At 39.4% G+C, this 27,588-nt stretch overlaps 2 protein-coding genes across 3 annotated transcripts in view; both read right to left on the reverse strand.

The window, feature by feature from the left end:
* Window positions 1–193: 193 nt before the first annotated feature.
* LOC138016473 (prestin-like) lies at window positions 194–16,154 on the reverse strand. Its single transcript, XM_068863608.1, has 17 exons — window positions 15,808–16,154; window positions 14,426–14,536; window positions 13,883–14,094; window positions 13,535–13,699; window positions 12,221–12,373; window positions 11,915–11,997; window positions 10,782–10,929; window positions 10,068–10,178; window positions 9,592–9,669; window positions 8,326–8,421; window positions 7,847–7,953; window positions 7,558–7,627; window positions 4,047–4,232; window positions 3,508–3,648; window positions 3,348–3,402; window positions 2,918–3,036; window positions 194–1,624 (listed from the first exon to the last, which is right to left on the reverse strand). The coding sequence occupies exons 1-17, from the start codon at window positions 16,112–16,114 to the stop codon at window positions 1,604–1,606; spliced, it is 2,163 nt and encodes a 720-aa protein (XP_068719709.1). The 5' UTR covers window positions 16,115–16,154; the 3' UTR covers window positions 194–1,603.
* A 1,858-nt stretch (window positions 16,155–18,012) lies between these two features.
* LOC138016469 (serine/threonine-protein kinase Nek4-like) overlaps window positions 18,013–27,588 on the reverse strand; it is a 27,718-nt gene continuing 18,142 nt past the window's right edge. The window contains exons 11-18 of one of the 2 annotated variants that reach the window (XM_068863603.1): window positions 26,417–26,570; window positions 26,165–26,283; window positions 25,648–25,727; window positions 24,074–24,225; window positions 22,895–22,949; window positions 21,883–22,023; window positions 20,500–20,581; window positions 18,013–19,027 (exon numbers count right to left, since the gene is read on the reverse strand). In XM_068863603.1, coding sequence (XP_068719704.1) covers window positions 18,932–19,027; window positions 20,500–20,581; window positions 21,883–22,023; window positions 22,895–22,949; window positions 24,074–24,225; window positions 25,648–25,727; window positions 26,165–26,283; window positions 26,417–26,570 — 879 coding nt within the window. In that variant the 3' untranslated portion in view covers window positions 18,013–18,931. The remainder of the gene's footprint in view (window positions 19,028–20,499; window positions 20,582–21,882; window positions 22,024–22,894; window positions 22,950–24,073; window positions 24,226–25,647; window positions 25,728–26,164; window positions 26,284–26,416; window positions 26,571–27,588) is intronic. The other variant, XM_068863604.1, reaches the window with a different exon arrangement.

The raw sequence follows: 27,588 nt of genomic DNA on the forward strand, positions 1-27,588 counted from the left end.
ACAAAGAAGGCTACCAGAACTGGAGAAATTGGCCTTAATTGGCAATTTCATCAGGCAGTCATTCATCGCTTGTTTCAGCCCAACTACGCACATAACAAAGCATAAACCATTGGTTTCCTTTTGCGCATTTGGATCGCCGGAGCATTTATCAATATTACGTTCCTAAACAAGATATCAACAAAAGCTCAGGACATAGCACACTGAAAAGCGAATTTATTGACCAATAGATCGCACGTAGTTAGTTAGTTAGGAAACACTAAACAATTTTTCTAAAATAGACACTAGATAAAGAAATCATTTATACCATAATTTATATGTTCAAAGTATATTCATTTTTTTCAGTGTATGACCCCTAAACCATAAAATGTTGTGTAACACAGATCAGATGACCACAACAAGGACAAACAGTTCAGTGTGGGTTGTTTGACGGCCAAACGAGTTCATAGCAACAACAACAAATAGTTAATTCGCTCATTTACACTTTGTTACATTAATAATTATTACAAAAAAAGGAAAGGAAAAAAGGTGTATATTTGTGAAGGAATTAGAGCTTGGAGACTAAAATAACCGCAAGGTTTTCGAGTTAGTCTTCAAGCCCCAGTTGTTCAAAAGGTGGATAATGTTATCCACCGGATAAATCACTAAGGTTGTGTTCTATTGCGATCAACCGTTTCAACTGCAACCGGTTTCGGTCGAAGCGGTTGAGGTTTCCCAATAGAACACTTAACTTTTCCAACCGTTTTCGGTTGAAACGCGGTAACTCCTGGAAATAGTTATTACCAGACTTCTCAGCGTTGACAAGTTGAGGCCCGAAAGCAAAACGGCAGGAGCCCGCGGCCAACTTAAAATAGCCTGCGTAAACGACAGCGGCTGCTGCCAATGCTTTTTCAACCGTTTCAACCTGGTTTGATGCCGGTTGAAAAAGTTGATCAACCAAACCAACCGAAAACGGTTTTTTCCCAATAGAACACGACGAAACCCAACCAAATCAACCAACTAAAAACGGTTGATCCCAATAGAACACGACCTAAGTGATCCAATGGAAAGCGCACTTGATTTCGCTATTACGTATCCACTGGAATTTATCCGGCGGATAGTGCTATCCATCGTTTGAACAACTGGGACCAGCTTTTTTTATGTTTAAGAAATATGCAAGAAATCAAAACTTAAAACTCAAAAAGAGAGGAGTGTTACTGTTCTAAGAGAAATAAATGTCTTAGTGGTATATTTTCTACTAGCCCATTTTCCCATTTTAATCATGTTAACGAATTGTTTGAACGATACAGAAAACAGGTTATTTTATTAACAAGTTAGTATCTAGGAGAAGGCATATTTGGGTGGGTAAATGATTAAGGTTATGCTTCCTTCTTGATGATGAAAAGAAAAATGCTCAGTTAGTGACGAAATGTGGCTCTATCCCGAAATTCTTCGGTACTCAAGAGGACTTAATAATGCTTTTACGGTATTTCCGTCAAAATTTCGGGAAGAATTGTTAAAAATATCTATTGCGGTCAGGCGGGAACCAAGCAAAAAGCTACATGAGAAAGCGCTCGGTGCCAATGCAACACGTGGCGTTGGAAGGCCTATCAACAGGTGAATGCCATCAGCACTTGTCCTCCTTATTCTGTAAGAATAAAAGAAAAGGCCATAGCATCAAGTCATTTATCTTAGCTCCCACTTGGGTCACATAAGCATATTAAGCACATACAACATACACAGACGTGCTGAAAGATTGATATATTTTGTGCTACCATCATGTACTACAGATCAAACCATGCTTATCGCACAACGGTGACATTCAGGCTTGCCAACCATTAACCGAGGACATAATAATAGTAATAATACACTCATTACCATCTACGAGAACAATTTCTGCGAAAACGTCATTTAACATTGCAAACTAAATTTTCTAACTTTTTCGTGCCTTTTCAATTCGTCCAACTTTTACAAACGAATTAATTCATGATCCTGGTATTAAGGCCAGATGGGTTCATGCCGAGTTTCCTCAGAAACGTGAAATTTGGTCATTTTATAGGTGATGTTGCTTTGTAGGTAATCGGGGACTAAATATATGAAACGCAAAGCCATTTTTTAATCCTCCTTGACGCCATCGTCGTGGATTGTTAGGTCCCTTCTGTTTCAGGCAGCTCGGATCATCTTTCAAAATAGTAAACATAGTAAGGAAGGAGGGGGGGGGGGGGGAGGGGGGAAGGAGCGAGAACTCGATTGCTGGTTTGGTAGCCTCCCACACAGACACTGTTAGGGCTTCGTCACGCGTTCCTCCCCCTCGAGCTCGAGGGGGCGGAACGGGTGACGAAGCCCTAACAGTGTCTGCGTGGAAGGCTACTGGTTTGGCCATTATTCTGCGCATTTAAGGGTTTACGGAACCTATCAAGATAGTGAAAGTTGGGCAAAAGCCTTTTCGGACGTTAAGCATCCTGTACTAAGGGAACAACGAACTGACAATATTTACTCTATCCTGTGCAATGACTGCGATCATAAGTACATCGGACAGACCAAACGTCAGTCTGGGATACGTTTTAAAAAAGCATCAGGAGGAGTTTTTGTTTTTTTGCAAAAAGAACTCTGGTTTGTCAGAGAATAGTGGTACTATCAACGCCGTTGTTTGGAAGCTTGGCACGTCAATGACGTCAATGCCGTTCCACTTCTTTAAACCGTGATGATCACATCTATTTGCATCTTGTTCAAACAAAAGTCCGAAAGTCGCTAATTAATATTCTGAATAAAATCCCCTTTTCTTTTTTAACAAATTGGTGAGCATATAACTTATAAGTGACATAGGACTTTTGCGATAGCTTTGGAGCAGCCTTGAAGATGACACCACACTGGACTATCAAATTGTAGTAGCATCAAACAATGCTGAGCAACCCGTTAATTATAACAACGTTGGACTTACCGCAGAGTCACGTGATTGTGCAGCCGCCACAACAGCATCATGTATAGAAGGAAACATCACGTGAGGATCAATTGAACCAATCGCATCGGCTGAGTTGATAAGTCTTTCAGCAATGTACGCTGCAAAGCAACATAATATATTTAAAATAAGTATTTAAATACGATTGTCTTCAATGGATGAATTTGGATTCATTTGTAGTTTCTGCCCATTTCCTTAACATGTTTTGAAGATTAAAACCGTTAGGAAAATTGGCATTAAAAGCTCAACTAAGAATAATCTTTTTGCCTATCATCAGTTCCAAAATGTCTGTTGTATAGTGAATATAATGAGAGAACTGTCCGACCAGTTACGACTTTCCCACTAGTCAATCCTCCTCCTATCGGAAAAGTTTCACTCAAAATTTTATTCGATCGACGAGAAAAACACTTACATGAACAGCCAGCCAAGTAAATTTGAACTCCAAATTTTTTATAGTCCTTAATAACCTAAAACAAAAAGAAACAAGAATGTAATTTAGAGAGCATATTGGCGTGATCAGCTGCAACTATCAATTGAAAGCTTATTGGTTCCGGTAGTTTTGAGATACTCACTGAGGGTAAAGTCTGTAGACCCATCGAGTCGATGAAGGTGAAACTGCTGCCATCAATAACAATAGTATGGACCTTCTCTTCTGAATCCTCAACATTAACTGCCATCGCTTCGTCATTGCTTCCCGTCCCGTGCCTCAATTTCTACGTAATACAAACATTAAGTTAATTGGGCTGTAAATGCAGACAAAATGAACATATTTGGTTTGATAAAAGAACGTCTGAGGTAATCGAGTAACAGGCCTTTTTCGATATATTAAAATTCAGCTTGAAAGAGAGGTTTAGAGGACAAAGACAAAGGAAAGTGGATGATATGTAAATATTTTTCACATTTCTATCGTTTTTGTTCGCACTGCCTCACTATCAAGCTGAATATTTGATATTTCGAAAATGGCCTATTGAAGTGGTAACAAACCAAACTCTGCCATTTAAAAAATGACAAATAGAGAAATGAATCATATAAGAATGAAAATACGGATAGCTCGCTTTGCAACAGCTTAAAAAACTGAAGAGACTGGAACATAATGGACTATAAAACTAACCTTATTTGAACCTTTATTGCTTTCAACCAGCTCTCCGTTATCGCTTTTCACTTGAACAGGCTTTTCCTCTTTAATGGTGGGATCGTGACCAGTGATCGCGACAAAAGCACTCCTGAAACGTTCCACATTGCCAAAGTACAAAGAGGACTCGAACCTCATCACTTTTATCCCAGGGACCTCAAGAGCCTGGACAAAGAAGAATCAAAGATTTACTAAATTGAAGTGTAAGATTTTTGCTCAAATATTAAATAATTGTTCCACGAGAGCGCGTTGGATATAAGTTGGCGACAATCTATCTTACACCCAAAAAGCGCGAATGGAATAACCGCTTTACTGAATTTCTTAAACTCTGAACTGTTTCAATTACATGATGATAGGAGTAATCAGTTTCCATATACCATTCCATAGAAAATACAGCCAATCAGAATGCAGGAAAGCCGTTGTATATTCGTCAGTATTCCACCGAACCTTCCCATCGATCAGTGCAATTCAACGGTAACACACGCAAACTTCCCATCGTGCCTTGCTGGCCACTGTTTTTGGCTAAAAGGAATAGAGCGTTTTCACTCACGTGACAAAAATAAATGCTAATTTGATGAAACAAAAGAAACTATCTGCATAAAAATAGATTTCAATTCCCAGAGGATTAATTTAGAACACCAACATGGCCGCCGTTTCTTTGTTTTGGAACAACAACATGGCTGCCGTAACGTCATGTGAAAACGCTCTACAGACGAGAAGGACATTGGACATCTCGTGACAATTACACGATGTACATAGATTAGAAGGTCACCAACGTAATATTAGGGAGCTGAAGATCTACGACGACGACGTCGACGAAAACGCCAGAATGCAATGATATCATTGGTTAAAAGAGCATAAATAATCGTGCTGCACGTGCGGCACGGATTTTAGCTCATATTTTTGCGCTTCTCTGCCTGACGACGACGTGAAATCACTAAATTTTAGGTTTTGACGACAACGTGAGCATGCAACAGAGAATCTTTCATGCTCTATTTTCAGTCTGAAACCGCTCGTACCAATTTATTTTTAGGATACTTCGCCCACGTTGTAGGACGTGAACGAGATGGAATAATCGCGAAAGACTTTTACTAGAGCAAAGTTCTATTTTGAGGTGTCGTTTTAGTCGACGTCACCGTCGTAGTTCTTAAGCTCCCTATTCAAGTATTTCGTACAGCGCTGATCAACAGTGTATAATTCAAAGCACACATTCCGAATAGCTCTGATCTGCAAGTATTTCATTAAGTCAAACACCCATTTAACGCGGTTAGCTTTCAATTTTGGTGATGGGGATCTATTTAAATATTATGAAAACGCCTATTTATTCATGATGGGATGTTAACAATGATGTTAACACTGATGTTAACAATGATGCAAAAGTCGCTCATGGTCCAGGTTCGGCAACCCTCTCGACCTTCATGTTCCTTTAAAATCATGGTACTTAATAGCGTGCTTTTTACTGGGTTGCCAGTATGGCAAACCCAGTCGGGGTCTGCGTTTAGTTTGTTTGTTTTCTTTTTTTTCTTTGTTTTTTCCGTGTCGGTAAAAGTCTTGCATGTCACTCCCCTGCTAAGTGGTGTTTTTGTGCATAGAGCCTTCTACACGTATTTTCTTAGGATCGAGAGGGTAGTGGGAAATGCGTAGATTTCTCTGGTGGACACAGTAGAACGATTAACTTAACCGGCAATGGCGTTGAAAGTCATGTAACGCGAATGGCGTTTTAGTGGATCTTTGAACAAAATATACCCTTATGAAGCTCAATAATGGCAAGTTATTTGGATACTGAACAAGACAGGCGGTGGAATCTTAAAACCGACGAGTAATGGACTTCGACAACAATCTGTCGCCCGTCTAGCCGAAATCAAAGTGAGCTGCATTTCTAAGATTTTACCAAGTGTGCTGTTATGTAGAACACTGAAACCAAATGGAAAATTCTCTGGTTACTTATGGGTTCAACAATGACAGAGAACGAATCGAACACCTTACGTGGATCTGCACAGTCTTCAGTAAAAACATATTTGGAAATGTGACAGCCAAGAATTATTTGAAGGAAAGCTTGTCGTCTATGTTGTGCTTCATTATTCAAGGAAGAGGTTCTTCATGGAAACGGTTTGATCCTGAAATTTAGTTTGTTGCAATATTGCGCATATTTGACACGATTGAGTTTCTTCTCTTCACGCACGCAATGAAATAGAATTCGTTTTTGCCTCTAATAGCAAATATGTTGTTTTTTTCAAAAAATTGTTCGCTGGAAAAGGTGGCCTTTATGAATTTATCATTTTTTATGATATGCAAGCTTAACTGGATAGTTTTTATGGCAATAGTAAAGCATTTTCTTGTCAAAATGAGGTTAGCGTCTTTCTGGTGTGTTAACTTAATTAAATCGTGACTTTGTATTTGCCGTCTGCCGTGTAACCTTGATTTCCACTCTCAAAATTACCTCCAGAACCTACTTTTTGCGTAGAATAAGCTTTTAGAATGATGTTCTTGTTTTGCATAAATCAAGCGAACAAAATCTATACCTTGCTGAGTTCACATTTGTTAGCGTTTAATAATAGTATTTTCGGTCTGATGCTTCTGTTTTATGAGGGGTATATTGTTTTGGTCTCCCATCCAGGAACTAACCCCGCCGGGCAGGGATTAACTTCAGTGAACTTTGGTATTACAAAGCTGTCAGATTCTCAGAGGGCACGCTTAAACTTGTGGTGAAAAGAAGTTGTGAGGGAACTTGAAAATTATCGACATGTCAGCCCAGAAGCCAATGTTTCTCGCTTCTCTTTTATTTGTTATTCTTCAGAGACTGGAATGCTGTAGTTCAATACCACACAATTCAGTGCCTTCTGATTTTCTGTAAAACGTGCCACAGGCAACCCAGTGTATGCTTCACGGAAGCATCTCATTCAAATTAATTGACGAGAAATTTTCTGAGTATAGAGATAACTTCATGTAACTGAAATGAAAGAGAACATATCCTCCGCGTCTAAAGGCTCGTGTGTATATCAAGAAAATACCAGTGACTCGTGGTATATTCCACGGAATACCACTCGAAAGCGTTGCATAACTAGTATTCAGTATAATTACATAGGTGATTAATGAAAATTCTCTGCGCTGATTGGTTGCACTTGAGGTGACTATTACACGATAATCACCTAAGTGGTTTTTTCAAAGAAAATGCATATTTTTCAAATTCTCACCTATGTAATTATACTAAAACAATTATTCATCCCAGGCTCGGTGAATATCGGTGAATAAAAACCTCGAGTTTCTCTCTGCATTTATTCACCGATATTCACCTCGCCTTCGGCGAATAATTGTTAATTATTCGCCGAAGTCGAGGTGCCTGAGGTGAAGAATTGTTTTAGTAGTTTGATTGGGTGAATATCGCAAGTGCAACCAATCAGCGCAGAGAATTTTCAATAATCACCTATGTAATTATACCAAAGTGACAATATTTATGTAAGGAATAGGATTAGCCATGGTGTGTTCATACCAAAGAGCATTGCTTGACGTCACGGTAGAGTTCCGTTTCCCTCAAATGTCCGAGAATGAAATAATTCGACCTGAAAAAACAGTGGAGATAATTGAAAACATGACGTGGAAATATCAGCCAACATGCGGAAAACATCAGGGGCACCGAGCAAGTGACTAGCCAAGGTTTATTTTTTGGTTAACAAGTGCGACTGACTGATTGTCCGTCCGTCCGTCTGTCCGTTTACCAACTGTCTGCCTGTCTGTTTACGGTCTGCCCTTCAAAAACGAAAAAACTAAAAAATATTTACCGGTAGAGGGTAAGTACGACAGCAAACAACGTGCAAATTACTCCGATCCCAAGTCCCACATCTACTCCCATCAGTATGACACCAAAACAAGTCAAAAACCAAACAACCTGCAAACAAAATTGAACGACAGCGAGATCAATGAGTCCTGTAACTCCTGTTTATTAACTGGCAATACTCAGTACTGATGTCAGATAATAATTTTTCATTCGGTTAACCAATAAATAATGGTCTGTTCTTAAAATGTATTTATTTCGTTCCCTGAAGGGCCAGGACCCATTTTCTAACATTAACCCAGATGACACATTTCCTTAGGAATATCTTTATTGCCTTTCGAGGAAAATAAGGCATTTACACCTCTGGCGGGATAGAAAAAATGATACGAAATATTGCGTGGCATGTGGAAAGTATATGAGGAGGACCCATAATATTTAAGTTCACAGTTGAAAATATGCTTGTTTTATGTTATATCATTATCTCACCGCATCAGGTCTGTAAATGAACCACAAGGCTTTCAATCTTGAAAACTGCTTCAGGAGGCCAATAAGATTGGCTATAACGACCGCGGCTAGGATCGCCTGTAAAAGGTACAAAACACAGTTAATTAAGGAGAGTTTGATTTAAGAAATAGGGCGAAATTCAATCGAGTGTCGTAAAACCAAAACCAAAGTAATTACTTGGGCCAATCAAAAAGGACGAAGACAATCCAGTAAACCAATCAAAACTCGAAGTAATTACACGTAGGTGACACAAAGCACTGGAAATGTGCACGCGCGAGTGGTTTCATTTCTGATTGGTTGAAAAAGTGGCGCGAGAACTTTGAACCAATCACTGAGTGAAGTAATGCAAAACCAAGGCAATTCGCTAATTGCTTTCCACACCGAATTGAAAACCGCTCTATTACCATTAAGATGCTAAACACAGAAACCTATCGCCGCTAAGAGCGCATTTTTTTGAGATTTGCGAACATTTGATGAAATTGTTTCGAATTACCGTCACTTGCAACTACCTGTCCATACGCGTGACAAAAACATGTTCTGCCAGCCAATCAAAATGCTACGTTTTGACACTCAAACTTCAAAGTTTACCCGCCCACTTGAGAACGTTTTGGCGCCAGTTACGCAAATGATCGTAGCTGATTTATTTGCCGTTTGGCAAGACATGGCGTTTACAATAAATAAACTAGGTAGGAATTTCAAGCAAGGTGTTCAAAACTGCAAAAGACAAAATGCCCGTACGCGTTGCTGACTTTGCTTCCGGTGAATTGTTTGCGGAGTGGAGCCAAAACTTTCCAAAGTGAGCGGGTAACCTTTGAAATTTGATTGTCAAAACTTTGAATTTTGACTGGCCGGCAGAACATATTTTTGTCAAGTGTGTGGACAGGTAGTTGAAAGCGACGGTACGATGGTTCGTTTGCGCTGTTTACGGCTGTTGTGATTGGTCAGAGAATCGCTATTCGCTCTCGTAATAGGCCACTTTCAAAAATTCCACAATGCTCTTTGTTTGTCTTGCAAGATTTTGCACAATCATTGTTAGTCTCTCGGACAAGAAACTGGAACAATGCTTATGCGAAATTTTGGAAGGCAAACAAAGAGTACCGTGATCTTTTGGAAATTTTCGATTTGGTATTATGAAAGCAAATAGATAAGCTCTTTACTAATCAATACTGAAATGATTTTAATGAAAATAAGTGCGATTTAAAGGAACTAAACCCGGAAAGTGTTTTAATTAAGTCAGTTGAAATTTACCTTGGGCAGGTAAAAGAAGAGAGGAGCGAGAAACAGCAAAACCAGAAGAATCAAAACTATCACAACAATGCTGCACAACTGTGGATGAAATCATAATAGAAAAGAGTATAAGATCAAACGGTATTCACTTAACGTCTAACCGCTCCACTCACATACCGTACTCATACCGTTCTATTACAATTTTTGCTCTCGTTTTATACTATACTTTTGCAAATATTCCTACTGGAATACTTTCACGCTCGGACTCGCATTCTCAACTTAATTGATTGTAGTAAAGCAAACTTCCTTCATTCTCACGAAAAAAGACATATCTTTTTTGTTACGCACATTTTTTTTTGTCGTGAATTTTGTAAAGCGAGTGCGGCCGACATAAACCCTTCTTACCTATAAATTCAAACCGGTTTACTGGTGTGAGTAGAAGTCTGGTTTTGGCTATATGGCAATAATAAAGACCCTGCAGTGACGGTATCGATTACCTGAGTGTTGGCAAGATTCTCCTGGACAGCTGTTCGAGCCAAAGCGTTACAAATGGCAAAACAAGATGAAAAAGAGCCTGCAACGTTTCCCACACCATAAGCTATCAGTTCCTGAAAATAGACAACTTGCTCAGCAATTAAAAGAATGTTGTTACCGCTATATGCGACGATGTTGTTCAAGGCTGTATGAATTAATTACGAATGCCCTGGGGTAATACAGCTTCTATAATCTGAGCTAAACAGTACAATGAAGGTAAATTTATTGTCAACGAAGTACTAGTAGCTTTCTTGCAAGCAAAAAAACTGTATCTTAATTATACTACAACGAGTGTCGTCACAACTCTTTCTATTATAGTTAAAATACCGAGACCTTTCCCACCCCTCCTTCCTCTGTGTCTGAAAAACTTTTTACAGAAAAACTGGTACTCTGTTACTATGATATGTTACAAATTTGTCGCACAAATTGCGAAGATGTAGTATATAAGTATGCGCAAAAGTTAAAGGATTATTGATTTTCTTTGAAAATGTTCGTTTCATTTTCTTTCTGCATTTCAAGTTAACCGTTAATTTGTTAATGGTGAATTATCCAAACAACATAGAAATCAGCAAACTTTGAACTTTCCATTTTTAATAGCGTCCAATGCACATTCAGTTCATCTTACTCAGACTGCGACAGGGCCTATCATAATATTATATGAATAATTCAACTCAAACCTGGCTCGCGTCAATTGTATAACCACGTTTCTTTGCAAACATTTTCGACACAGAAATGTTTGTAGCAAAGATCACCACGGCGATAACAAAAGCATCTGGTATCATTTTGGACATCCAGGAGAAGGAAGGTACACTGAGAGGAGGGAGTCTAGAATTGAAGATCATGGCATCAGTAAGGAAAATACCGCTTCTTTGATTGTGCAGCATTAATTACAGTTCATCAGCATAACCTGAAGAGTTCCCCCTCTTTAAGGTGATTCCTCAGAAAAAAAAGCTTTCGAACGATTTTCTTGAAACTTTCCCTGAATGTTGTTCCCTACTAATCCCTGTTTTGAGAACTATAATAAAAAGATATGTCACCGTGCTTGCTTAAGAGATGCAATAGGCCAATCTTACCCCATTGATGCCTGTACTGATGCTAATCACGCGCGTTATTTCATCGGCTCAGGGTACATTTTGCGTTAGCTAAACAAGAGGGTTTTTAAACTAACACTTAAAAAACACCCGATAGGTAGAAAGTCTAGGGCATATGGAACGCTGTCTTATATAGTTTACGGAAAAATTACTCGACTTAAAACGACGTCGACTCAAAACGTTTCTCGAGTCGTTGTTTTCAAGATCATAATTTACATCCCTGGGAAAGGGGACTTTGTGTACGTTTTTACCTACCGTTAATATATCTTTTTTTTCCTTCCGAGATATGTATTTTTTTAATTTTGTTTTAAAGGGGATAATTTGTACACCAAATTTATGGAATAAAAAATATAGGTCACCGCGCTTGTTTAAGAGTAAAACACATCGTACCTGTCTATCTCGATTATCGTAGATCGAAACAACAAAATTCGCCATGTTCTCGGAATACCCGCGCTTATTTGCAAAGAACTATGGGTAATTCACAACTTCTCTCACACGTGTTTTGAGAAGTGTTGCAGTGTGTGTATGATCGACTTATGCGATCTTTACAATGTTGCAAATTTGATCCAATTTATAAACATTAATACACCATATACGCAGAACAGGATGCGCAGTGCAATACTGAGGAATCACCTTAATTAAAACCCGCACTGCTTTGTTAGTTTGTTCTCTGCGCACTCTCTCTTTCCGACCAGTCCACGAGAAATCAAAAAGCTTACCCTTTGGGTATATCTCCTAAAATCGATACTCCGAAGTGTCGATTGATCCCTGCTCCGTATGATATAGCAGTTCCAATGACAACCTAGAAGACACAGAAAATAGAACTATTGTTTTTCACCATTACATGTAACGGAGACTCGGGAACATGATAAGTCGATGGTGGTTTCTTTAGGACGAGTTGATCGAAATGTGGAAATTGGCAAGTTTTTGAAACTAAAAAGTCCCACTTTGAAGTTCAGGGTTTGACGTCTGTCAATAATACAGAGAAAAAAAATTACTTGATTAATCAAATGATAAAAACGTACCACAAGTAGTTCTCCCGGGATGGGAACCGGAAGTTTACTTTTGAAGCGGTCATTCACATATCTGAGTCCAATTAATATCAGGAGACAGAGTACGCCAGTAATAATGGCACCGCCGTTAGAAGACGCGATGTGCTTCAACATGTAAATTACTTTCTGAAAGAGGAAAAAACATGGCTTATTTAAACTGGGGAACAGGGGAACAAAGACAAAATATCTTAGGGAACAAGGAAACATAAACCATTTCAGGGATCAAAAATCTGTGAACAAGTTTGGAAGTAATTTGGAAACAAGGGAACTAGACCTCCCCCCCCCTCCCCCTCCCCCTCCCTGGGAGGTCCTCTAAAATGTCACCTTAGCGAGAAAAGATCGACATCACAAACTTAGTTGTAAATCAGAGTGGAGATATAAAGACTTACTACTGGGATCAATCCCTAGACTTCCCTTTAGTTCATCAAGAGGGAGGGCGAAAATTAAACAGTCATTTTTGGCGGGCAAAGAGTATTTTGTCAAGAACCGGGAAAACGACAGTGTCATCTTGATAGCCATTCAAATGTTGGCAACTCTTAATTGTAAACATTTTAAAGTAACTGTTCAAAATAGTTAATTTCATGGCAATGAAAAATAAAACTTTTTGAACTGGAGACAAGACTTTCAAATCAAGGACAGCATTATAATAAGAAAAAAAACAATTTTTTTTTTCTTTGCATTTGAAATCTATGTTTACCAAATACTAAGTGACCCAAGTTTTAAACCTTAATTTCAAAAAAGAAACTTGTTTATTTTAACTGGAATTTTCCTATTTAATGGTCCGCCATTACTAACTTTAAAATCTTCGAAAAGTTGGATCGAGGAGAAAATGACGTCAAAGAACCACTAATTCAAGAATGCAATTCTTTTGTAAACAACTGAATTAATATGTAGCACGGGAGTTTCGGGCTTTCAGAGTTTTAAACTCGTGTTTTGCATACAAAATAAACTGCGTTTACAAGCTGAAATTTTAAGCTATTAAGTGACTGACGTCACTATTCCCTAGATCTAACCGTCTGAGATCCAGTCGGTCATTTTTGAACGTGAGTGATGGTGGACCGTGAAATCCAAACTTACACTCAAAGTAAATAGCATTTGGATAAAAATCAATCCTCAAAATTTTGCCAGGAGGGTGTTAGGCAGACACACTTTCAAAATCTGAAGGAAAATTTTTTTGATGATAGTACCACTGTAAAAGTAATTGTACATATTTTGGAACTGAAATATTTGGCATGTGCATGTAATCGGTGTTATGGTAAACGGCCTCGATACTAGATCGATATTTACCTTTGGTGCAGTGAGAGGTGAAGACATCCCTGGTACTGTAAGTCCAAAAATATGGGGCATTTGGCTAATGACCACTAACACCGCTGACCCTGTGGTAAAACCGCTGATCATAGGATCTGACATAAACGTTGCCAAAACACCCAGCCGAATCGCTCCCATAACGATCTAACGAAAACAGGAAAAAGCAACAGAATTACGGTCTACTTAATTAACGAATTACTATTAGTCCACAAGGATAAGATAAGTATTCGGAATAACTTTTCTGTCCAAAGTGACATGTAAGTGCGTCTGACAAAAAGAATGTGATATTCCTTCTTGCAACTTTCACGATTAAAACTTCATGAGTACCTGAAAAATGCCAATCAGACAGGCCAGGGAAACTGCAATTTCCAGCTTGACTGTATCAAGAGGTGACCATCGACTGCTTGAGGTTGTGGGCGAGGGAGCACTGGACCCTGACATGTTTCCAGGAGGAGGAGTGGTAGGGTCGTCAAATGACATTTTAGCCACTTCTCGCTCACAGACATGTGCCACCATTAAACAAATAACAGCGAAACTACCTATCACGAGATAAAGGAATACACGAGATACATAAGTCAGGCAGTGCTATTTAATCCTCGCTTCTCAGGCTCGTTTTGCCATCGTTTTATTATCGCGCACTTTCTACCTGCAGTAGTTGTAGATAAAGGAACTAAGTTCATTGAATTGTAAAGCTGTTATGTCACAAAAAAGTGACTCAGTCTCGTGACTTACAATGATTCCCTAGCAGCTGGCATAGCGTGTAACTTCTTTTTATCATTTCAGGCAGAAAGAACCGAAAAGTCTCTGATGAGTCCCTTGGCAGGGACACTTTTTCAGGCAGAAAGATAAAGATTTAAATGAGCACCATACCTACAGATAAATGTCTGGATGTACCCATGAGCATGTAGACCAAAACTGGAATGAGAGCGGTGTAGAGACCAGTCACAGGGGGTAGAGATGCCAGCATAGCAAAGGCCAAGCCTGAAAATTGCAACAGAACGCGCGATAAAAGTTATGCACTAAATGCAGGCGTGAAATAACCTTCACAGAGGGATGCAAAGGCATGGTAATCTCCTAATTCACAGTGTTTTGCTAGCCTGGGATCGCAGACGTATTTCCGGCGGTCGTTTCTTTCCCCCGAAAACTCCCTCGAAAAATAGCTATTTATCAGGGGAGAAAAACGACCGCTGGAAATACGTCTACGTTCGCAGGCTATGTTTTGCCGATTCTGTATGACCATTTAGCTAGCCCCGACCTACCATATCAAGCCCCGACCCAGTTGAGGGATGCAAGGATTTTTGTCTTTTATAACCTAAATCCCTGAAACAAATTTAATTTTTTTCCATAACTAAATAAAGCCAAAATTACTGAGCCCTGACACGGTCTTGTAATATTTGTGATTCACGACAAGGATATTCACTGTTAGCATCTGTCAGAAGAAAATTTTATTGATTGTTTCGAAAGATGACACTGGAATTTCAGTTGGACTTTGCCTTTCGTGAGGAGGTGAATCGCGAGGAGTTGGTTTTCGTGACTTGGACAATGGACTTAACATAACGATTGGACCTTTGACCGCGCATAAAATGAAGTGCAGTGGATTGAATTGCAGTTTACACGTGGATTGTCCTTAAGAACATCCCGAGTTTGAGACAAAACAAGATGTAGGTGAAATTTTGTTAAGAAACTGACAATCACGAGATCGAATCAGCGTAGACGCAACTCAGCTAAGCACAGCAAAAGCAAAAAAATTAAACTAAAACTACACAAAAGCTTGATTTCAACAGGTTTAAAAGCTGCATTTTCAGATAAAGGTTTAAGAAATGCTGAGAACCTCTCAAGAAATGATTACCGAATTATCACAAATTGTTGTCAGTTTTAATGTAAACGAGAAGCCTTAATTGTCTGATACGTACACCGGCCGGCTTTTTCCATCTATTACATAATCTGGCCTAAGTTTCCATCTGTTTACAAGACCCCCATGAAAGGGTCGCAACTGGGTGTGCTGATAAAATAAAATTGTCCTTAAATTGTCTTTACGGTAAGCTATGGCTGCAAAATTATTAACGCCGTTTTAAAATCGACCAAGATCATTTCAAAACACAGAGGACTTGTTGAATGGTAGAAAAAAACTGGAAACTTCCGCGACCTCATATATCTCTTTTACTTTCTCTTTTTTTTTTTGTTAGTATTGTCAAAGGAATGACTTTAAGGCACCCATAATAAAGTTTTAGTACCAAATAATCTGGCATTACCTTGAGGGATGTGCATTATCCCAACTGTCAACCCTCCGCTGATATCAGCCACCAAATCATTCTTTATGCTGTACTTTGGCAACCACTTAATAATCGGAAAAAGGCCGACGAAAAATTGATAAACTCTGTCCCGGGAACAGGAACAGGAAGTGAGTTTTGTTTTAACAGCTTGTAAGCGGCGTTTCTTTCCTGTGGATGCTTCTTTGTTGCTGCTTTGCACAGTTCCAAGGAGAGGCGCCGTTTCATCATACACATTGCGCGCGATCCTTATCTCCGCTTTATCTTGGTGAACCGCAGCTGCTTCCATCTCGGTTCACTCTTGAAGGAAAATGATGACCGTCCCTTGTGAAAAGTCTTTTTATATGCGGCACATTGGTCAGTCTCGGTTGATGAGTTGAGGCACGTGGATGACCTTCCATGCATCTGTCATTGTTTGCAGCTGAGTAGCAATAGTAAGCACATGATGCTCAGTCTTTCACTAGATTCGCAAGAAGGGGGGAGGGTGCGAATTAGGAAGTTAAACAATTTTACAGAGTGAAAGACAAGCGGCGAACCACAGTCGAAGGCGTCAACCCGGCCAAGGCTCCTTTTTCAATAGCTTCTACCATGACTGCGCCAGGGATGGGAACCGTACTCATTTCACCGACCTCAAGTGGATGGAAGACTGAATGAACATTAACACGAGAAAGAGCAAGATCCTAGACGATGAAGCAACTTTTTTCTGTTGTTTCATTTAAGATTGAAGCTTTTTTTTCAAGCCTGTAAACACCAGCTAAAAGTGACCGATAAATTGAAGCAGGTGCATAAACACCCGACCAAAACCACACATTGTACATAGGATTTGATTGTGAAATTCATTTCTCGGCCCTTAACGGACACCGTAAAATCAGTAAATTTATGCCCTTCAAAAGTTGCGAACCACTACAATAATTTATTAGTCTGAATAACGATCTTTCACCATCTCGAAGGGAGACAACAACTCTACCGTGGATCAGCAAGTACTACGAAGATTCGAATAATTTTGAAATCAGCTAAAGATCCCCAAAATCCGCAGAGCCAATTAAGCAGAAGAATTATTATGATCTCGATGGATTCATATCTAACGAGACCACTTTTATTCCACCTTAAATTTGAAATTCTCATAAAATCAAACTGAGAGGGTGAGGGTTGATGCTTTACAACTTCGGTCCGGTAAAAGTCCAAAGAGCAGACCATCAAAACAATTGCGTGTAGCAGGATTAAGGATAGTGATCAACGCGATCAAACCATCATCGCCTACGCGCGTTCACTTCGTGCGACAAAAATTTACTTTGTGATCACGCAAATGTACCTTGGCTGTCATAGGTTTTTCTCTCTCAGAGCGACGGAAAAAACTTCTGGCATGAATGTAGCGGATAAATTACTTTACTCACGTAAGAGAAACAGTTGCTAGGTTCGCTAAGGCAATGTTCGTTCAAAAGAAAGGAAAAGAATTGAGGATCAAAGAGAGGTTAAAAATTCCGACGTTTTCTGTTTATTTCAGTAGTAGTGACAGTGGCGTGAGAATTACTAAGTACAAACGGTCAAGATGGCTGGATATTGGCCAAATGTTTTTCTTGGGTGTTTATGGACCGAGGCGAAGTCGAGGTCCATAAACACGCAAAAAAACGAACGAGGCCAATATCCAGCCATCTTGACCGAACAAGCTTGGTCAATAACTTAAGTATTTCAATAACTTAAGTATTTCAATCGTTTGTACTTAGTAATTCTCACGCCGCTGTCACTGAAGGAGATCTTCCAGAGGTTTAGGGTCACATTTGTAATTAATGCAGAGATTTAGCATTGCCTTTCGGCAAACGGAAAACGTCGTATTGAAATTTGCGTTTTGCCAAAAATCACAGAAACGTTTTTGGGCTTAGCTCATTTCTTGTTTGATATCTAATAATAGCCATCCATGCATTAACTGTGATGATATCGAACGACTTCTCAAAGGAGCGAGACAAATTACAAACAGGAGACCGCCGTTTGCCGTTTCATTTAAAAGCTAAAGCCCCCTAATATCACCCTACGGGAACAAGGACCTCTAGTATCATTGGATAAGTATACGTATGGGGCGCAGATCCGTTTTGTTAAGGGTATTAGGATCCTTGTGTTTGTTTCCATCTTCTTGTTTGGGTTTCATTGTTTCCTGAAGCAATCTCGGAATCCCTTATAAAAACTCCACTATTTTAATGTTCGCTGGGTATTTCTATTGATCATTTGCTCTGAGACATTAACAGTTGTTATTCTCTTCCGAATATGAAAAATACAGTAAAAACGAAGGAATTTTGGTTCATCTCGCCCGCTCACGGAGTTACAGTCATATAATAACAAGAATGATTACCTCTTAAAAAAATGAAAGAGTCATTTACTATTCACAATGACACGTGTTTGGATGAATTTACGCTCAGTCATGGAACAAGTCTCGACGGATCTCGACGGATCAGAGACGAGTGGCTACCGCGAAAATTTTGCTATGCTCCACGGGAACAACCTTTTCACGCGTGCAATGCCATGTGACTCTTTTATTCAAGCCATGTATGCACATGTTTTTGCTTATTCCAATCTCGCGCTTATGAATTTTGACACATTTATTCCTTTCATTCCACGCTCTTCCTTATGTACACAGGAAGAGGAGGAGCGAGGAATGTCCTAAAGTATCCACTTGAATCACTAAACTGTTAAGAAGTTTCCGTTTGTTTGTCTATTTTCTTACACTTCACATTACTAGAGCCACACAAATCAAAAATTGTTTACTTAATGTCAAAAATCTGTCGTCGCTTGACTTGTCCTTTATCGACTCTGCTAAACATTCCGGGATTGGTGTTTGTGTTGTAATTAAAACGTCAACTTAAATGACGAGTCGCAGGGTTAATTCCCGTATACTTATATTACACTAGAACGTGACCACATTTCTGATTTGTCAAACGTAAACAAACGCTACAGTCAAATTGTCAGAAGACAAAATTCGGCCAAATTCTGTGGAGTTTGCCGCGGAACATTTGAAATGTCTGGCTCTAGTGCGATTCGGCCCTTAGTTGCAACCAGGAAACCATCAATCAGCAATGACTGTACAGTCTGTACAAGTGGGCGGATTTATGACATTTTAACCGTGTTTGAAACTTTCGCAAAACTTGAGTTGCCAAATCGGTCCGCCGTATCGTTCAAAGTTCTCTCTTCCCATGAGTCTCACAAGGGCTTCCTGTAAGGGAAAGAAATCATCACAGGGACATCCACCAATGACTCTTAAAGGCTTTCACCTTACTTCTAAAAGTGCCGATATCACTAATCACAGTAAATTGTTCTTTAATTTGCTTCCATTTGGAGGGTAGCATACTTCGTTGTCACCCTGACATTTAAAATTTAAAGAAAACGGCCAATAAAGCTAACTTTTTAAGAGACATTCTTATGGCTAAACTTTGCTTTTATATACTTATATTAATATTAATAATATTTTCTTACAGTGACTATTTGAATAGTTGCACATAGCAATTTTGACAATCAATGGTGTAAATAAATAGCTATGTTCTAAAAAAATCAGCCGACATTTTACGAATCAAGCTTTTTTAGTGCCAATATTTTTATCCCGAAAGGCTGAAAATATGGGCCTCGTATTTATCGATAAAGTCAAGTTGGTGTAGAAACAACATATCCACACAGTAAAGGCCTACTTATGCCAAGTTTATTGACCACGTTACTGAGCGCACAACTTTAAATTGCCTAAAGTATCGAAACTGTCTTTTTAAAGCTTCTTAGATTACTGTTTAGGGTTTAGTTTATACTGAGATGATCTCAGTATAAACTTGAAGAAATTTAACGGTGATGCACAGAGAGCAGAGTTGGCGCAGTGTTGAGAGTATTTTCTTTACACTGACCATTGTGTCCCATAATTGATTCCCGGACTGGAGGGTTGGGCGTGTTGGTTTTCCACTGTTCTTTGCTACCCTCCCCTCCCCCCCCCAACAGAAAAAGGGACATTTAATTAGTTTTTGATCAGGCTTTTAACGTAATTTGACTCAATGATTTGAAGTGTAGTCTCTCCAATTAGAAGAGCACTTGCGACTTGCTAAAGAATATGAATAATTATTACGCTGTAGTATTTAGAGCTATTGGCTTGTGGGAACGCGCATGATATAGAAACCCAACTAGAAGTTAAGGACGGTGCCTACTAATTCAAAGGTATTTTTGCGCGGTTTACTGAATATGCGGGAAAAGCAGATCTTAACAAGTGTTATTGAAATCCAAAAAGAAATTATGGGTAACCACGCAGGTTTAAGTAATGATCCGTGTAGGGTGGATAGCAATTTCCTTTGTTATGGGGCAACTTACACAGAGAATGCATAAACCTACAGGAAAGCCGTTAACGCAATAAAATTCATTTACAGCCCACTTTGAAAGGGTGTTTTTTTGTGTTAAAAGATTTTGACCAATCACAAGAGTTGAAAACAAAAGCCAAGAAACGTTTACAGAAACGTTTACAGAACGTATGCGCAATAACAATAGTAGGCACCGTCCTTAAGTTGATTTTAGAATCACCAGGCCGGAGAGAAAACCATTCGGTGATTAGAAAGGAATTGAAACCATGAGTCCAGCACCCAGGCAGCTGGACCAAGCCAGCCGTCATTTTATAGCCTAACGATCAACTCCAAAAATATACATTAGTGCTTGACAAACCTCGACAAAATCCTCCTGATGGGTGTCGATTATATTGTAGGCTTTTACTAACATGTCCTCACCAATACCACCAACACATTCTCTAAACCAACAAGTAAACGATGAAGAATAAAACACAAAATACATACATAAACAAGAAAATATCTTGTACACAAAACTAACCCTTATCACGAGTCCATAACCCAGATGTATCGATCTCTCTCGTGTCAGTTTACGGTATTAACCTAATTTAAAATATGGGTCCCGCCAATTTATGACCAATCAGATTGGGCCTGATTGGGCATTTTTAAGCTCAAAGTTAATTTTCCCATACAAAGTCTATAATCGTACACCGAACTTGGGCTGCCTGTGGTAGACCACCCTGCGAGCAGAGCCTCCTTTTCCATGAGATCTTTCCCATAAAAGACTCAAGATGGCGGCTAGATCGGCTCGAAGCCATTAGGCTTGGGTTCGAAACTGTATCCTGGCAGCATGCAGCGCATGCTCAATAAAGATCTTACTCGATTCATGCAGAGTCTTTCCGGAGAGCGCCAAAAGAAAGGCTCTGCTAGCAGGGTGGCAGTAGTTGTTCCAAAAATGGACAATACCGTAAACTAATGGGTCTCATTCCATCGCAAATCGAGACTTCTGGCCTATGAACTTCTGCCCTTATTATGTCCGCAACCTTTAAAACATAGAACATAACAACAATAAAAGTAAGGTGACACACGCTAACACCAACCCGGTGTGGCCAACACACCCGCCTGGTATGTTAGCTACGCCATGCTGATGAGGCCCAAAAGGCCGAAACAGCTGTCCATGGCTGCTAATTGACCGGGTGAAATGGTTGTGCGCATGCGTGATGTGTTGGCCACACTGGGTTGGTGTTAGCGTGTGTCACGTTGCTTTTATTGTTATAGAACGTAACCCTGATAGCATTTATTGCCAGAAATTCTGTTTATTTCACTCGATGAACCAGAAAGCCTTTCAGAGATATTTCTAGGCTCCTTGCAAAGTATAAAGACTGTCCCTCCAGGGCATGTACTAAAACCCGAAACACCGAAACGAAACCATCGGAACGAAACCGACGAAACCATCGAAACACCGGAACGAAACCACCGGAACCATCGAAACACCGAAACGAAACTTGCGAAACAGCTATCGAAACAACCAAAATGACCATGCAGATCGCGAGATTTTCTGAAATTCTTTCACTCGTGATGTAGTTTCACTGTAAGTAAAATTAGTCGTTTTGTTCAAAGTCGTTCCCTTCTGCACAAGCACACAACAGACTTGGTAAATTCAGTCTCCACCATTAACTATCTCTTCGAAATGCAAGTACATTTCAATAATACAATAATTTACAAATGCGTTAACATTCTTTTATCATAACTTTGTCGTCACCTCGTATTTTTGTTTGTTGCCTTGGTCTTTGTACTATTCCAACCTCGTTTTAACTTGCTTGCCGTGTGCGCATCATTGCTTGACATAGTTAATAAAGGAAAAGTAATGAAATGAAAGAATCTTCTGGCGTGCTTAGCGAATCTGCAAAGATTGTGAATAAAGAGCAACCGAATCAGGAAACTTGAAGGAAACCATTCGAGAAATTATTATAAGCGACAATCAGCCCGGAGGTCAAATTTTATACTGCAATCGAGTCAGTTTCGATGGTTCTGTTCAAGTTTTTATAGCTGTTTTGTGTGTTCCGGTGGTTTCGTTTCGATGGTTACGTTCCGTTGTTTCGGTGGTTTCGTTCCGGTGTTTCGATGGTTCCGGTGGTTTCGTTCTGGTGTTTCGATGGTTCCGGTGGTTTCGTTCTGGTGTTTCGATGGTTTCGGCGGTTCCGGTGGTTTCGTTCCGTTGTTTCGGTGGTTTTGGTGGTTTCGTCCCAGTCTTTCGATGGTTTCGGCGGTTCCGGTGGTTTCGGTGGTTTCGTTCCGATGGTTTCGTTCCGGTGTTTCGGGTTTTAGTACATGCCTCCAGAGAGACGTTTTTATGACACAGAAGAATTTGATCTGTTCGGATACCTTAGCTGAAAATTGAAGTGTCCGAAAATTTTAGGGATTGAACTCTTCATGTCAGAAATTGCTAGCTGAACGTTACCTTCCAGGAAACCACTTCCAGGAAACCACACCAACGGTGTGACATTAGCGAAAGTCCCTTAAAAACGGAGAAGGTTTCGATTCATCAAACTTCTCAATCATTTTGCTTTTTGGCTATCTTGAACACAATTTTAAGACTACAATTGCAGCTTTTCAAAATCAGCTCACCACCTGTCCACTTGTTTGCATATGAATAGTGTGTATTTTTGTTTGTTTTTTGACTCGTTCTTCAAAGCTCATCGCAGTTTCGCAAATGGCTTTTCCGGGGTCTGAAAAGTTGTCACGGAGAGTCGCGGAGTCAATAATCTGCTTACCGTCTGAGTCGGTCAATTCTGTCTCGTAACCTCCCAGATGCTGTTGGCGATCCAACTGAAATCAAACAAAGTATCATTGCTTATGTCAGATTTTAATGAATTACAATTTTATAAAACAAATTAATAGTAAATATATCCTCTTCTCCGAGATTTCTGGTGACGTTAACACTCTCACCTGAGTCAAAAGAGACCATAAAAAAAGTTATCTCAAATTCCCAGGGATAGAGAATAATTCGGCTCTCTTGCCAGCCATGGAAACAACTTAATTCAATCTAATGTTCTGTAATCCTTTACCCAATGCACGCAGTGATCAGCTCGAAAGCTATTCTCCTCTGAAGACCACACACTTCTCCCCAAAGGCTAATTAGGTTCTTTTCCTTTCTTTCCCATGATTTGATATTCTTAGATATAAACATAAACGATATTCGGTAATTTGTATTAATTATAAGAAGTGTGAATAGAGCTGAACTGAAATATCTTTGTTCATAGTGCAGATTGTAATTCCACTTTATATAGATAAATCACAGAAAACATCGCTTCAGGGTTTATCTCGATCTTCAAGGCAAACCCTTGCGCACAGCGGTTGGGATGGAAATTGTTAAGAAGGGTTTTGGCTTGTGAAGGACCGGTATTCCGGAAATACACTCTTTCTTTCCATAAGAACGTCTAATTTTCGAGCTGAAGCGGAACGTTCTTACATATTTTTGCGATGAGAAGCCGAAAACGTTCTTGAGATGTTCTTAAATTTACAAAATGAGATGCGTATCATGCATTAACAAATCCTTTGTTATGTTAATTTACATTTATTTAACTTTATTTTATGCTTTCATTTAAAATAAAAATCAGCAAAATGAAAACGTTCTTATTCGACTCTTTGCCTGAGGAATGTTCTTAATTAATACGTTCTTTAAAATGATACGACGTTCTTTGTGACGTACACAACAATTGAAAATCATGGCGGGGGTCTGTCGTAAGCCGTTGTCGCATGCGACAAAGCCGTACCGTGTAAATCGGCCCTAACGGTGCCAGAAACTGCTCTTTACTCTTTCTCAGAGTCTTCTTAACAGAATCAAATTTTCATTGAAGAGGACAAGAACAAAGGGAAAACACCTCTCCGTTTTAAGTAAAAACCAATTTAAGAAGAAGAATGGGGAAAGTAAAACACTCTCTCAATCTCACAAAAATGAACATCCAAGGGTTCCTTGTCTTCATCTCTTTCCTCCTGTGCAGGCTCATCTGGGGATTCTCTGTCGACGCTAATATTTGACAACTTTAATGTGGAATCCAATGCAGAAATCAGAGAGGTAACGTCACTTTGACTTCGATGTTTTCTGCAAAAACAGTAACAATGGTGCATTACAAAATCAAATACAACTACTAACAGTAATGTCTACGCAGAGGGGGGGTGGGGGGTGGGGGAATTCCCAAACAAAAAGGGGATGGATGCTCGTCGCCTCGCTTAGGGGTGCAAATTTCGGATTTTGGTCTCACTAAGGGTGTTCTAGGCAAAACGCAATCATATATAGCCGTGAAGGTCTCCTTTAGTGTTGCACGCGAAGAGATATAAAAGGGATTATTAAATTCTCAACCTCGGATAATGCAATTCTCGCGCTCTGATTGGTTCACTCAATCTCGGTTATCAGCTCATATACCTTAGTTTGACCTTATATGGTAAATGATTGCGCTTAGCGTTGCTAAACTAAAAACGTTTACGCCAGAAAGCGAAATTTCTTTCGGTATAAAGCAAAAGAAAAACGTTTTTGTGGAAAGTTTGGATCACTTTCGAAGCTTAGAGATACGCGAAAAGGTAAGAAATGTTTTTGTGATGAGCCTGCGTCTGTCTGACCACGAGGGATTACACAACATCACATCTTCATCAACATTTTTCGATTTCGCTAGGATTTTCTCGCTTTTTTCGCTCGTATTTCGTACTTCTAAACTTTTGGAGTTTAAGGAATTTAATAAAACAATTATTCCATTCGCGCTTGTTGGATATGAGAGTGGTTATAGCCAACTCGGTTAGGGTTAGGGTATTTACCATCTCATATCCAACGCGCGCTAATGGAATAATTGTTGAATATTTACGCTCTTATATTTCTTCACGTAGGTGAAAGTATTAGATGACGATGTCTTTGCCATCATTAAAAGTCACTGTATTTTTTATTTATCTGTGTTTTAATATGGTCTCTTTTAGGGGTTTAATTTAAAATTTCCGACGAGCATTCCTCCCCTTTTTATATGGGAGTCCCCCCCCCCCCCCCGGGAATGTCTATTAACATTTAAATGCAGTTAAATTCAATTTAACGGAGTTAGCAAATGAGAAGCATTGGTTTCGGTCAGCAGTGGCGTTATGTAACATGCAACTGGATCCCGTGTGTCTTTGGAGCACGTGATGTGTAGTGTGAAGTGCATTTTTGAGCGGGTTCAGGAATCTATTTCAAGCGTTGGCATCTAATGCTTTGGGCCTAGTTGTTAGCGTTCCCCCTCACTACCCTCCTCCTTTCCACTGATTCTATGATAGCGACAGGTGCCTGGTTCTCTCCCATGCCGCGTGGGGCTTATGGTTGGGTTGCCAGGATTTCCAAGCCATGGGAGCAGTCTCCATCTTAGAGTAGGCCGCAGCCAATAGTGGATGTTTCTCAGACATCCAACCTTCACTTTGCGACTGAGTTGTTAAGTACATCTTTTATGACTTTCAACAATCACGTTTTGATTATGAAAGAGAATAATGTAATCTTCTTTAATTCACTCACTTTTCTATTGGAACTGATGGTTCTTCCAAGCTGATCTCCTCTAATTCAGAATCTGTGTCACTATCTGGTTCAACTGAATCCTAAAACATTTCCCAACAAACATCAAGATAATAATAATAAATGCAATAAAATTTTGTTATTAAAAGTAAAGTAAAGCAAAGTAAAGCAACCATATTTAACGTCGATAACTCTTAACAGTAATTTAACTGACAAACCTGAGGTCGACGATGCGCTCATTTTACTCCCCCCTCGCCATCAGTGCTCCGTTTTACGGGTATTTAAAGCTACTTAAGCTACACAGAACGGAAAGAAGTCGAAACAAGGATGTAAGATCCGGGAATCGAACTCAGGACCTCTTGCACCAAGGCCGCGCACTAACCGACTGTGCCATCCTCGCTCATAGGAAGGGGTGATGATGATGACGATAATGATGACGATGACTGTAATGATGCCGAACAGGTAATACCCTTTTTGTCCCACAATAAAGTGTACATGTAATTGTAGGATTGCAACTTACAGCAAGAGAGGAGCAAGATCCCTTCTTAGGTACAGGCCTTCCACCATCAACACAATCATAACCCACTGCCACTGGCTGATGTTTGGGAAAATCCATCGCAGATGCCTGTTTGGGTGTTGCTGCAGATACAAAACAATATTGGTAACGCGTTAATTAAAAAAGGTGAGGATCAAGTCTTTCATTAAAAACTTTGCCTCAGTAAGCCAAGTGGATGTTATGCAAAAAAACAACAACAAAAAAATGGTGACCCACCTGAAGCAACCCCTTCCTGTGACCTCTTAACTTTAGCAGCTATCACTTCATTGGGAGAGGGGAGAATATTTACCGAGGGTGGAGCTGGAAGGGCACTTTTGTCTCCAGTTTGTTTTTGCTTCAGCCTTCGTCTTTCTCTGGCTGACAAACCACTCTGTAAAAGATTAATGGCAATAATATTATTATCATTGATCTGGTCCAAGCAATGTTTAACTTTACATTGTCCCATACAACTGTCCTATCTTGGGGATAGTTGCCATGAATCAGCTAGTTGGCAGCCAGTTCTGATGCCCAGAAAGAAGTAAAGTTCAAAATGCAATGTATTACATGTACTCAACTACTGAGAATTTCCTCCCAAATGTGCACTGAATTGCACAGTTTTGTAAACAAAATCTTTATGAAGGTAACAGCAAACAGAAACAAAGAAGTTAGGTTACATGTATATGTTGCAGGTCATTTTGTTTCAACCTACGTCAGTTTGGGGCAGGTACAAAACACAAGTCACAGGTCACTGTTTTACCAATACAGAAACAACCCTAACCATTTACAAATGCTAACATTAGGTCTAAAAACGTTTGTTTAGGCCTGATTAGGCTTAAGGTTAGCTTTAATGAATGTTTAGGATACTATCTATATTGGTAAAACAATGACCTAAATGACCTGTGTTTTGCACCTGTCACAAACTGACATATGTTGAAACAAATTGATCTAGGTTGAAGTAAGTTGATTTAAGTTGAAACAAAATGACCTAGTTTGGTTGCAAATTACCTACGGAACAAAATTACCTGCAACATATACTTCAGCAAAATTATTTACAGCTTAAATGACCCTCTTACAAAAATTTTATAATTGGTATTCTGTATACACATGACAGAGTAATTCAAATTTGCATCGTAATGAGCATTTGATGACGATCAATGATCGATTGAAACATGGTCCTTTAATAATAGGCCGAGTGCGATATATCAATATCCAGGCATGCCTATGAGGCTTTATGGTCAAATTTCACGGCTCAGTTCTGTTTTCTTTGTCTCACAAGTCTCAAGGGAGATTTCTAAACAAAACAATATTAAAATTTAACCATAAAGCCTTTTAGCCATGCATGAATATTGACAAAATTATCAAACCAGGCCTATTACGAAACAGGCTGTCTATTTTCTACCATACAGATC

Source organism: Montipora capricornis, chromosome 9 (assembly GCF_036669925.1).
Source record: "Montipora capricornis isolate CH-2021 chromosome 9, ASM3666992v2, whole genome shotgun sequence".
Classification (NCBI taxonomy): Eukaryota; Metazoa; Cnidaria; class Anthozoa; order Scleractinia; family Acroporidae; genus Montipora; species Montipora capricornis.

Coding starts and splice junctions, on each gene's coding strand:
- LOC138016473 (XM_068863608.1), bottom strand. CDS start 16,114: ATGGAAGCAGCTGCGGTTCACCAAGATAAAGCGGAGATAAGGATCGCG. Junction 7,954..8,325: donor TCATTTACAGACCTGATGCG/GTGAGATAATGA, acceptor TTTTGTTTGCAG/GTTGTTTGGTTTTTGACTTG. Junction 7,628..7,846: donor GTCGTACTTACCCTCTACCG/GTAAATATTTTT, acceptor CTGTTTTTTCAG/GTCGAATTATTTCATTCTCG.